At 40.3% G+C, this 12,399-nt stretch overlaps 1 protein-coding gene across 1 annotated transcript; it reads right to left on the reverse strand.

Moving 5' to 3' along the window:
* Positions 1-10,570: 10,570 nt before the first annotated feature.
* LOC118040461 (myb-related protein 308) lies at positions 10,571-11,919 on the reverse strand. Its single transcript, XM_035047412.2, has 2 exons — positions 11,411-11,919; positions 10,571-11,315 (listed from the first exon to the last, which is right to left on the reverse strand). Exons 1-2 carry the CDS (start codon positions 11,671-11,673, stop codon positions 10,772-10,774), a joined length of 807 nt encoding a protein of 268 aa, XP_034903303.1. The 5' UTR covers positions 11,674-11,919; the 3' UTR covers positions 10,571-10,771.
* Positions 11,920-12,399: the final 480 nt, after the last annotated feature.

The following is a 12,399-nucleotide window of genomic DNA, read 5'->3' on the forward strand; positions in this document are numbered from 1 at the left end:
AGAGACCTCATTAAAGTTTCTCCTTCAATTGTTAGTCCTGCACAAAAAAGAAAGGATGTTTTAGTAATAAACTTAGCAACAAAAGGACAAAAGAATAAGGAAGTTATATATCTTGTAAAACAGCTTAATAATATCATTTGGTCATTCTATTAACTTCATACTTAGTCAAAGTTAAGGCCAATGCAACATATGTTTTCTCTCGTCTAAGTTCAGACGAGACTTGTTGTTTACATCGTAAGGAGAAACCTTCTAGTAATGGGAACAACCCTAAATTTGTTGCATTCCACCTTTAGGATTGACTGGCCTACTATACCTTACTATCAACCATTTTCCCCTCTATTTTTTGACATGTGTAGGCTTCCCACACAAAGTTTCATTCATGGCTCTTGTAGGCCTGGTGGCTAATGTGAAAAACCAACACATGTCATTGTCACCATTAATGTCAGCAACCAAATGGTAACAACTTTTAAAGGCATTAACTATAGGTTCAATTCCGACGAGCCTAAAAAAACTTATCAAATACAAATAAAGTGACAACTCATTTAGATGTAGCTGGCCTAAACCTAACTGGAAGTATCTAAACACTTCCCTCATAAATCCTTTTGAAAGAGAAAAAATACCCCATCATGTAAGTCGCCCGACGACTATGTATATGTAAAAAAAGTTGTTATTTCAAAATGATCTTGGGAAGAGCCTAAGGTTTCCTAGCTGATACGTTTAGTCTGGTTAGGTATCTAAGTTGTGTACCCTCTTGGCTAAATACGAGAAACAAACTTTATGTTTTCCGCACCTAAAATGCTAGGAATATCATCCTCAATGGTCTAAGGTAGCCTCCCTCTCTCCTAGGATTCCCTATTAATGACGAGAGAAAAACTTCTACGAGGAGAGCTACTCGCATTCCTACTAAATGTAGTCGCTCGGTTATCACCCTCTCTAGTTCTGTGGCCTATTATGATGGACCCCATACCCCCTACCACTTCTCTCGGTCTCAAGTTAGAACCTGAACTCCTTTTTAAAAGCAGTGGCATCCCTCTTTTTATAGACATGTCTAACTTTTTTTGGGTTCATGTTTTGGTTTAAAGCGGAAAGAGAAAGAAGCTGGTGGTGGAAAATACCTAGAGATGAGTTTGTATCCTTAGATTAGAACTAAAATAGTTAAGGGTTTTCAACAGAGTAGTTTTACATAAAATAAAAGAAACAACATAGGCAAAAACGATTAAGGTTATAAAGTAAACATCTTTATGCCCTCACCATTGGATGAAGGGATTTTCATGTCATCTCAAATCTCCAGAAACTCTCTCAAATACTACATTAAATGCAAGTCATTGTTATGTTTCCTAAAAGTCACCTCCTTCAATAAAGATTAGCCATTTAGCCATGAGAATCCTAATAATTTTATGTGGGATAAACAAATTTTATGGGGAAGGTAAGAAGAGTCTCATTTATTACTAGAAACATTTTAAAATCTTTGTGTAATAAATACACAAAAACTCGGGGGGGGGGGGGCTGCTAATGGATCAACATGTTATGTTCTTATTTTTATTTGCATCCTCATTTAAAAGAATAAGGGCTCGGGTGATAACCTGACATCTTTGGGCTCAACCAAGCGCCCAAACTTGGGGGGCTGTTGATGGATTAACATTTATTTTCCATGTGATAAAGTTTGAGATGTTTCTCTCTTTGACAATTAAGGATTAAAATGGTAAGAAAAATAGGCTATAAAGACCCATTAGATCTTTAGAAGTAGGGGTTTTGAATCCCCATTCTTCAAGGATTATTTATTTTAAAAGTTTTTCTTTAAAATATCATTGTATTTTCTCTCAAAAAGATACTTACATAAACATCGAACAGTCCTCAATTCTACAAAAGAGAACCTTTTACAGGTTTTAAACATCAACCAGCGGCCATCTTGGCAAGAGAATGGATTGGATTGCTAGAACTAAGAAATTAATTAATTATCCAACATATAAGCATTGCTTTCAAGTTGTTTGGATTTTTTAGGACATCATCAAGTTCAAATCACAATGAGCTTGTAATTAAAAATGAAATTCTTATAGGCTTTAATCAAATTAAAGAAAATGAATTTTTTTTTTTACGTGAAACTAATTAAAGGATACATGCCCATAAATAAAAATATAAAAGATTATGGAAGCATATAGATATGAGTGATTATAGAGTTCATATTTTTAACGAGTAGTGCATTTTAGGTTTGCTCCATGGAGAAATGGCTTTGGACTTGCTTGCTCTCTCTTTTTTATGGTCAAGATGTTTCTAATAAATCCTGAGTTATCCTTAGAAAAAATAATGTCTTGCACATATAAGGAAAGAAAACTAAATCTTAAATCCAAAGATAGAATCTATACTGAAAAGTTTTCAAAATTCAAAAGGGCCATCTTGCCATGCCTGGATCTTGATTTCATTGCCGAATATCTTTCTAAAATCATTATTCTCGACATATTATATACCAAACTGTTTGATTAATAATAAGAAGAGAAAAATACACAGAATTGTAACTATACTTATTGAAAATTTATGTTTGTGAGAATTACGTTTGAGTGAAATTTTCTTTTTAAAGCCCTAGTGTCACAGCCTTAGGCGTAAGGGCACGCCAACAAGTCGCTGCTAGGCATTACACAGGTGCAGGGGCAGTATGTGTAGGCAGTGCAGATTTTGACAGCGAGTATAACGAGTGCATGCTAACAGCGGGTTCATGTTTCGCACCATGCTGGACTTAAAGCGATGGATTGTCTAAGTCATCTTGAGTTGTACGTGAGGACTGGCAGCTTGGAAAATCAGTTTGGGTAGTTTGGTTTGTTGAGTGGCAAACCAAGGAAGTTACTTGGGGGCAGTTATGAAGCAGTTACGAGGAAGTTGGCTATCTTTGAAATGTGCTGTCCAGAGTTAGTGAATCTGTCAAGGGGCAGTTTTATTTGTAACTTCCATTGTATGTATGTGTATTACATAGGGCCTAAACAAATGTAGCATGCAGATCAGATTATGCATAGCACAAATACATTGTTATTGTGTATTCCCTTTGTTGATGGATGAATAAAGGTTGGGTTGTTTCCTGTAAATTACTTGTGTTGTGATTGTGTTGTGTTGATCATTGACTTGTGTTCTTTGTTGCCGAAATTGGTAAGAGTTGTGGAGAAAACCTCTGGGTGTGTGAAACACTTAGACTTTAGGCAAACACGAGAGAATTGAGAGGAAGGCTGAGTCTAGTAACGGGACTAGACTGTCGCGCTGGGATTGAAATTGTGATGAAATTTTATCCCTGTGACAAGTGGTATCAGAGCTTTGGCTCATTCTGTTTGAAACATTACTGTTGATGCCCAATGCCATCAAGCATGGAGGTAATTCACGAGAGACTCACCCAAGTCGAAAGTATTCTGGGTCCCTCGACAGAAAACAAAAATCAGTCTGTGAATGATAGACTTGCGTATGCTGTTGAAATGGCTGAGAGGGTTGCGGGGCAGTATGTGGATCTTGCAGCTGAGGTAAGTCACAAGATATAAGTTCTAGAGGGGGAAATTGCGGTGTTGAAAAAGGCATTAGTGACTGTCCTCACGAATGGTGGCACATCCAAACCCAGAGTACCGAAACCTAAGCCATTCGGTGGCGCAAGGAGTTCCAAAGAGTTGGAAAACTTTCTGTGGGACATAGAGCAGTACTTCGGTGTGGCTAGGATTGGGGCTGACTAACAGGTAAAAATCACAGCAATGTATTTGTCCGGTGACGCGAAGCTGTGGTGGAGGACTCGGATCAAGGATGATTTGAGTGCAAGGTGTCCTAAGATTGAAACTTGGGAGCGCCTTAAAAAGGAATTGAAAGAACAGTTCTTGCCGAATAACACGTCTTGGCTGGCTAGGGATGATTTAAAGAAATTGAAGCAAGACAAGTTGGTGAGGGACTTTGTCAAAGATTTCAGTTCTTTCATCTTAGACATAGAGAACATGTTTGAGGAGGATAAACTATTCAACTTCATGTCGGGCTTACAGCCTTGGGCACAAGCTGAGTTGCGGAGGCAGAATGTCACAGACTTGCCATTTGCCATTGTTGCCGCATATAGTTTGGTCGACTTCAAGATGGTAACGCGAGATGGCTCTGTTGTTGTCCCCTCAAGATTCAAGACTAAGGATAAGAGGGATGAAAGGAAGAAGACAAAGAAATTTGGTGGGGGAGGATACAAGCTTGGGTTTGATAAGGCAAGGAGCAAGCAAGCTGATGTGCAACAAAGTAGAGACTCCAACAAGCCGAATGCAAAAGAATGCCCGAAAAAGGAAAGGTTGAATGCAATCCTTGTGGGTGATAGTGAGCAAGAGGAGACAGTCACGCACATCAACCCGATGCGTGTACTGAATTGCTTGGTTCCTGAGATACAGGATTCAGTGGCCGAATCCAGCCTTGTTCAGACTGACTAAGCACGAATTGATGTGCTACAACAAGGTAAGTCGGGTGTTGTGGATACTCTAATGTATGTTAAAATTAAAGTTAATGATAGGGAGATAGTTGTTATGTTGGATTCTAGTGCCACGAATACATTTGTTGCCGACAAGTTGGTGATGCAGCTTGGGTTGCGTTTGAGTAACAGCCAGACGTCAATGAAGGCAATGAATGCCAAGGCGCAACGAATACTAGGCATGGCCTATGGCGTGTTAGTGGTGCTGGATAAATGGCAGGGAAAGCAGGATTTGTTGGTGGTGACACTTGACGATTTCGATGTCATTCTTGGCTTAGACTTTTTGAAGAGAGCCAAGATTGCGTTGATGCCTCATTTGAATGGAATCCTGCTTGCAAATGAATTATGCCCCTGTTTTGTCCCCTGTCATAAGGCAGTGATGGCTGAAAGTTGAAAGTTGGGAAGTAGCTTGGTTTCAACCATTGATACAAGGCCTGAAGAAGGGTGGTGAAGTGTTCTTGGCAGTAACTGCGACTGAGGAGTCGGAACAGGTAGGGTCAGTGCCTGATGTTATTGTTGGGCTATTGTAGAGGTATAGGGATGTGATGCCTCCAGAGTTGCTGAAAAAGCTTCCACCGAGGCGGGCTATTGATCACAAGATTGAACTTGTGCCTGGTGCGAAACCACCGTTGCAGCCTCTGTATCGCATGGCCCCAACGGAATTGGGTGAGTTGAGAAAGAAGTTGACGGAATTGATTGACGCAGGTTTTGTTCGACCATCGAAAGCTCCATACGGTGCTCCTGTTTTGTTTCAGAAGAAGGCAGACGGTAGCTTGAGGATGTGTGTGGATTATCGCGCATTGAACAAGGTAACGATCAAGAACAAATATCCTGTGCCGCTGATTCAAGACCTACTCGACAGATTGAGTGGGGCGTCTGTTTTCACAAAGCTGAACTTAAGGTCTGGATACTGGCAGGTTAGAGTTGCTGAGGGAGATGAGCACAAGACGACTTGTGTGACAAGGTATGGGTCATACGAGTTTATGGTTATGCCGTTTGGCTTAACCAATGCTCCAGCTACTTTCTGTAATTTGATGAATGATGTTCTTTATGAGTTCTTGGATGAGTTTGTGGTTGTCTATCTAGATGACATTGTTATTTTTAGTCGATGTATGGATGAGCATGTGGTACACTTAGATAAGGTGTTGTGTAGACTAAGAGAACATGAACTGTTTGTGAAGAAGGAGAAGTGTGAGTTTGCTTGTTCTGAGATCACATTCTTGGGACATTTGGTGAGTTTTGGGCAGGTTCAGATGGATCCGAAGAAGGTGCAGGCTATATGGGATTGGGCAGCCCCATCGACGGTGCCTGAGCTGAGGTCATTTTTAGGCTTGGCAAATTACTATTGTCGGTTCATAGAGGGATACAGCAAGAAGGCAGCCCCTTTGTCGGATTTGTTGAAGAAAAATCGACGTTGGGACTGGTCTAGCGAATGCCAACTCGCATTCGACAAGCTGAGGAAGGCTGTAACGTCTGCTCCAGTGTTGAAACTGCCGGACTTTGAGAAAGCTTTTGAGGTACACATTGATGCTTCAGACAAGGCAGTAGGGGGTGTTCTAGCGCAGGAAGGTCATCTAGTGGCTTTTGAGAGTCGAAAGCTAAGAGAGGCAGAACAGAGGTATTCCACACATGAGAAAGAAATGGCAGTCGTGGTGCATTGTCTTGGCGTGTGGAGGGTGTATCTATTGGGGCCGCAATTTGTAGTGAAGACAAACAATTTGGCTAATACATTCTTCAAAACTCAGAAGAAGTTGTCGCAGCGGCAGGCTAGGTGGCAAGAATTCCTGGTTGAATATGATTTCATGTGGGAACATAAGCCAGGGCGACACAATCAGGTTACGGATGCATTGAGCAGGCATGAGGTGCTTGCTAGTTTGATTGCAAAGGATCATATAGAATCCGATATGCTAGATCGGTTAAGGTAGGTTGTCGTGGAAGATGTAGCTTATGTTAAGATAGTTGATCTCGTACGGGAAGGGACTGTGCGAAGGTATTGGCTGGATAATGGCCTTCTCTATGCTAAAAGGGGCCGAGTTTATGTTCCAAGTGGGAAGCTGAGGAAACATTTGCTGACCGAAACACATGACCCGTAGTGGGCAGGTCATCCAAGACGAGAGCGCATGCTGGCTCTCTTGGCCGAAACCTATTACTGGCCAAAGATGGAGTTTGACGTGGAACTTTATGTCAAAACTTGCTTGGTTTGTCAGCAGGACAAGGTGTTGAGGCAGAAAGAAGCAGGGTTATTGCAACCTTTGCCGATATCAAAAAGGCTTTGGGTTTCAGTTTCGATGGACTTTGTAGTGGGGTTTCCGAAAGTCGACGGCATGGACGTTGTTATGGTAGTCGTCGACAAGTTTTCTAAGTATAATGTTTTTATGGCTACACCATCTGTATGCACGACTGAAGTAGATGCTGGTTTGTTTTACAAATACATAGTGAAGTACTTTGGGGTTCCTTCATATGTGGTTAGTGATCGCGATGTGCGATTCACTAAACAATTTTGGACAGTATTGTTTGGGTTGATGGGAACAAGACTGAAGTTCTCGACAGCCAATCATCCGCAGATGGATGGACAAATGGAGAGGATTAATGCATTGTTGGAGGAGTATCTTCGACACTGTGACGGCAACACAAAAAAACTAGCTTGAGTTGCTTGATAGTGCACAATTTAGCTACAATCTCCACAAATCATCAACGACTGAGTTGAGTCCATTTGAGTTAGTTTTGGGGATGCAACCCCAAACTCTAGCGGAGATAGCAGTTCAGAAGATTGGGGGAAGGAGTCCAGCCGCGTACAGATTTGCGAAAGAGAGACAGGAACTCTTTGAGCAAGCCCAAGACAGTTTGCGAAGGGTAGGAAAGCGTATGGTGAAATATGCTAACCAAAAACAGAGACCTTTGGAGTTTGATGTTGGCGACAAGGTGCTGTTGAAGTTGACTCCACGGATATGGAAGAAGATTGTTGGGAATAATTGGCACCGTGGATTAGTGCCAAGGTATGATGGGCCGTTTGAAGTGATGGGAAAAGTGGGCGCTATTGCATATAGGTTGAAGCTGCCTGAAAGGTTGAAGATTCATCCCACATTCCATGTTAGCTATCTAAAGCCTTTCCATGAAGATCTTGAGGATACGGAAAGGAGTACATCACTAAGGGCTCCACCTACGATTCAAAAGCAATTTGAGAGGGGAATCGTGAAGATTTTGGACCATAGAAGACTTGGTCTGCACAAGAAAAGTAGACAAGATGAATTTCTTGTGAAATGGGCAGATGGTCAGGAGGTTTCGTGGGAGAAAGACACTGACTTGTGGCAATTTGAAGACTTGGTGCAGGACTAACTTCGGACTGATCCGACGAGGGCGTCGGCTCCTTCTAGTGGGGGAGGTTTGTCACAGCTTTAGGCGCAAGGGCACGCCAACAAGTCGCTGCGAGGCATTACGCAGGTGCAGAGGCAACATGCGTAGGCAGTGCAGATTTCGACAGCGAGTATAACGGGTGCGTGCGAACAACGGGTTCATGCTTTGCACCATGCTGGACTTAGGCGATGGACTGTCTAAGTCATCTTGAGTTGCACGTGAGGACTGACAGCTTGGGAAATCAGTTTGGGCAGTTTGGTTTGTTGAGTGGCAAACCAAGGAAGTTACTTGGGGGCAGTTACGAGGAAGTTGGTTGTCTTTGAAATGTGCTATCCAGAGTTAGTGAATCTGTCAAAGGGCAGTTTTATTTGTAACTTCCATTGTATGTAGGTGTATTACATAGGGCCTAAACAAGTATAGCATGAAGATCATATTGTGCATAGCACAAATACATTGTTATTGTGTATTCCCTTTGTTGATGGATGAATAAAGGTTGGGTTGTTTCCTGTAAATTACTTGTGTTGTGATTGTGTTGTGTTGATCATTGACTTGTGTTCTTTGTTGCCGAAATTGGTTAGAGTTGTGGAGAAAACCTCTGGGTGTGTGAAACACTTAGACTTTAGGCAAACACAAGAGAATTGGGAGGAAGGCTGAGTCTAGTAACAGGACTAGACTGCCGCGCTGGGATTGAAATTATGATGAAATTTTATCCCTGTGACACCTAGCTTTTTGTATGCCTATACCTATGATAATGTGATGCAAAGATATATCTCTATTCAGTTTCCTCACTAATTCAATCATCAACCATAACTACATGTTCTCGTCCCTTTCCTCACACCATTTTAAAGTGGGATTTACATCTGAAACACATGACGAAGGCAATCTCTTTAATAATGGTGCATTTGAGGGTCATTTTGGAAAGGCATGGATCCAGAAGAAAACTTGGAGGGCCCCTTCAGAAAAGGTTATGCATGTGATGTTGGTAGGAGTTGAACTATTAACAAAGGTAGGACAATTATTACACTACTGATAGTGAGTGAAGCGATGAGTTCATGATTATAATAATAATAATAATAAACTTCAGCCGTATTGTATAATTTTCTTGGCAGAGTAAGAGAGGGAGAAGCCATGGAGAGAAAAAAAAATCCCATGGAAGCTTCTATTGCCTCTACCTAACACCTTTGAAAAAGAAAGGAAAAAAAAAAGGGTCAATAGTAGAAAAGAGGGTACCTTTTCTGTATGGGAATGGCCATGGTGTTTATTTTCCTTTCCTTTTTCCGCAAGGATCAGTAGCTATAACCAGATGGGTACTCATCCTTATCTTGGAACTGGATTTTCTTAATTTAACAGGGCTTCAGGAGTGAGGGTTCATCTCTTTCTTCTTTGGCGTCTATCTCCCGTAATAACTTTCTATTTTTAATCATACTAAAGTTATTTAATATTGGCTCAATAATACGAATACTGTTGTTTTTATTATAAGGTAGTTAAGCAAGCCAAAATAGTGAAAGGCCAAGTACTTTGGGACCCCTGTGACATAATTCACATTGAATTGATGCAGCTCGTGGCTTTGCCATTTGGACGATGGGCACTCCTCTCTTTATCAAGGAATTCGAAAATTTCAGCTATGAAGAATTGATCTGGCCGTCCATTTATTAATTTTGAGAAAGAGATAATAATCTACAAACAAACATATCAATATATATATATATATATATATGTGGCGTTTTCAGAATTCATGGTGAGTTGTTCACAAAAGTTGCATTCGGGATTCCAAGATCCCAGCATGGATGGATGCCCTTAATTCCCACTAGTGCGTAAACAAATTCCAGATGAGTACTAATTATTAGCAATAATAAATTAAGTTGAATATTGTTTGATAAAAGCAAAACAAGTTAAGTGATTTCTGGCTTGATTGATTGAACTTTTTACCTAATAAAGTTTCAATAATTAATTCTTAACTACAATCCATATGTTAGAAGCAGCATTTTATTTAATAAGGCATGTGAAGTCAACAATAATTTTGCGCCTCCTTCAACTTCATCGGATTGCCCAGCTGGTTATTCTTGCACTCCTTTGATAAATCATGGAACAAACCCTAATCAATACCTTATGGTGCTTGATTCGAATGTAAAGAACTGATTCGAGAATGCTTCGATCGAAAACAATCTAAAATAAATTGTGGGAGGTAAACCGAAGGGTACTGATCCGAATTAAACAGAAACCATTGTTAGGGTTAGGGTTAGCCGGTTAGGGTTTGATCCGTATTCAATTGTGCAGTGCAGCTGGTTGGGTCATGGGGCTTAGATAATCAAATGTTAGGTTGGTAGAACTGGGTGGTACTACGGACAGTTGATGGTTCCTCCACACCTTTTTTTTTTTTTTTTTTATATATAGAGTAGGGTTTCTGTGCTTATATTACAATATAAAAGATGGGTTACCAACCACTCCCATCCTCCTCATGTCTCCTCCACTCACAGCTTATCCATTTTCTACAAAAGAAAATCAAACTTTTCCAATAAAGACAAAGCCCGAAAAAAGAATCTAAATCGGAAAAGAAAAAAAAAATCATAAAAAATTGATCAGAGTAGCGGGCATGATAAACTTTCAGAATATCCTTGCCTGCTGGCAGCAAATAGCAACGACTAACAACATGAACCTTTTGAACATCTGACATAGGCCAACTTTCCCGGAAAAAGAGAAGGAGAACCGAGAAAAGAAACGAAATCATGAACATGTCAAAAGCAAGTAATATCTCGATGAGTGGAAAACATTCACCAATTATAATGATCCCTAAACTGTACAAATAGTGTATTCATACAAATTAGAGATTAATTAGGAAAAATAAAAGATTAGAGATTAATTTAAGAGATTTTCAATCTAATAGCAATCCCTTTTATCATTTCTCTCCGTTCTTTTTCAACTACAACATCAACATTAATTAGCTCCAAGTATCTTTAATCATTTCATCTCCAAACCTCTATAATCCAAGACACCACTTTTCATCCCTAAGAAGTCATAGCCAGTCTTGGAGCCAGCACTACTGCTGCTTCCAATAGTACCCAAAATGACACTGCAACTGCAGTCCTTGCTGTTTTGTAGCCCCAAGCTGCAAGCAAAACAAAGACTCGTACTTCCTCCAGTTTTGAATGCCTGGTGACGATCAGGCTGGTTCTGGCAAGGAAGGCTAATTCTAAGTTCAAGATTCAAGTCTGGACACCTTTCTTGAACTGGGGTTTTCTCTTCTTTGCATATAAAAGCAGCTGCGCTAATTATCTTCTCCTTATTACTTTCCTCTTTAACAGAACTCAACGACTCTTCCTTAACTGAGGTAGTAGTGCTGAAAGATATTGTTGTTGAAGCTTCTTGGGCTGGTTCATTGAGTGGCCTATGAGTCGCAGGATCTATGCCTCTATTCAAGAGCTTCCTTCTTATGTGTGTGTTCCAATAATTCTTTATCTCATTATCTGTTCTCCCTGGTAATCTTCCCGCTATAAGTGACCATCTACAACAAAGATAGCAGACACCATTAGCATAAAATTAATATTCAACCTTAGCATAAAGGGTTAGTTTTTTCAATTATTACTCAGCTAGGCTTACTTGTTGCCGAGGAGACTATGGAGTTTGATAATGAGCTCATCTTCTTCTTCAGTAAAATTGCCACGTTTAAGGTCGGGTCTTAAATAGTTGATCCAACGAAGTCTGCAGCTCTTGCCACATCTTAGAAGGCCAGCAGCTTTAGGAAGTGAACGCCAGCAACCTTCACCGTGGGTTCTAATGTAAGCAACAAGGCGATCATCTTCTTCCTTGGTCCATGCGCCTTTGTTTGTATGAGCTTTTTCACAGCAAGGAGACCTTCCCATTTCAGTAGGACTTACAAGTAGGAATGGTAACCTCAAAGTTTTTGGTGCGTCTTTTCTTTTTTTGACGGGCGTGCGGTGCTGTTGTGGTAGAAATGGAGGCCTTCCCTCTTCTTCTTGTTGCTAGAACATTAAGGCCGGCCCTTGAGATCACTTGAGAAGTGATTTTATAGGCATTTGACTCTTTGTGTGTGTGTGTGTGTGTGTGTGTGTGTGTGTGTGAGAGAGAGAGAGAGAGAGGGAGGGAGAGGGAGAGGGAGAGGGAGAGGGAGGGAGAGAGGGAAGTGGCCCTAATTGCTTCTAGATGTGAGTTGGTGAGACAGGTTTGAGGGAGTGGCTGGTGGTATCTCTCTTGATAATACTACTTGATGATACTAGCATCAAATATAGAACATTAAACTCTAGGTAACCTTCAGTTAGGTGTAAAGTAAGTTTATATTTATTATAGGCAAGACAAAGTGCGGAATCATAACCGCGGTTCCGTTATTTTTTTAATTTTATTTTTAAAGTTAGTTTTTTTATTATTGTTTTGATATGCTATATTAAAAATAAAATTTTAAAAATAAAAAATATATATGATTTTAATATATTTTTAAATAAAAATACACTTTAAAATATTATTTTTATCAGCCTTCCAATACCCACTTAAACTCCGGAAAACTCTTGATTATCGAAGTTCAGTTGCCTCTCAAATCTTCCCCAACTCACTAGACAACACATGTACCAGAA

Source organism: Populus alba, chromosome 4 (assembly GCF_005239225.2).
Source record: "Populus alba chromosome 4, ASM523922v2, whole genome shotgun sequence".
NCBI classification, from domain to species: Eukaryota; Viridiplantae; Streptophyta; class Magnoliopsida; order Malpighiales; family Salicaceae; genus Populus; species Populus alba.

What these genes read in the sequence shown, in the direction of transcription:
- LOC118040461 (XM_035047412.2), bottom strand. Translation starts at nt 11,673, where the DNA reads ATGGGAAGGTCTCCTTGCTGTGAAAAAGCTCATACAAACAAAGGCGCA. An exon ending in CATAGTCTCCTCGGCAACAA is followed by an intron (nt 11,316 to 11,410) that starts GTAAGCCTAGCT and finishes TCTTTGTTGTAG; the next exon opens with ATGGTCACTTATAGCGGGAA.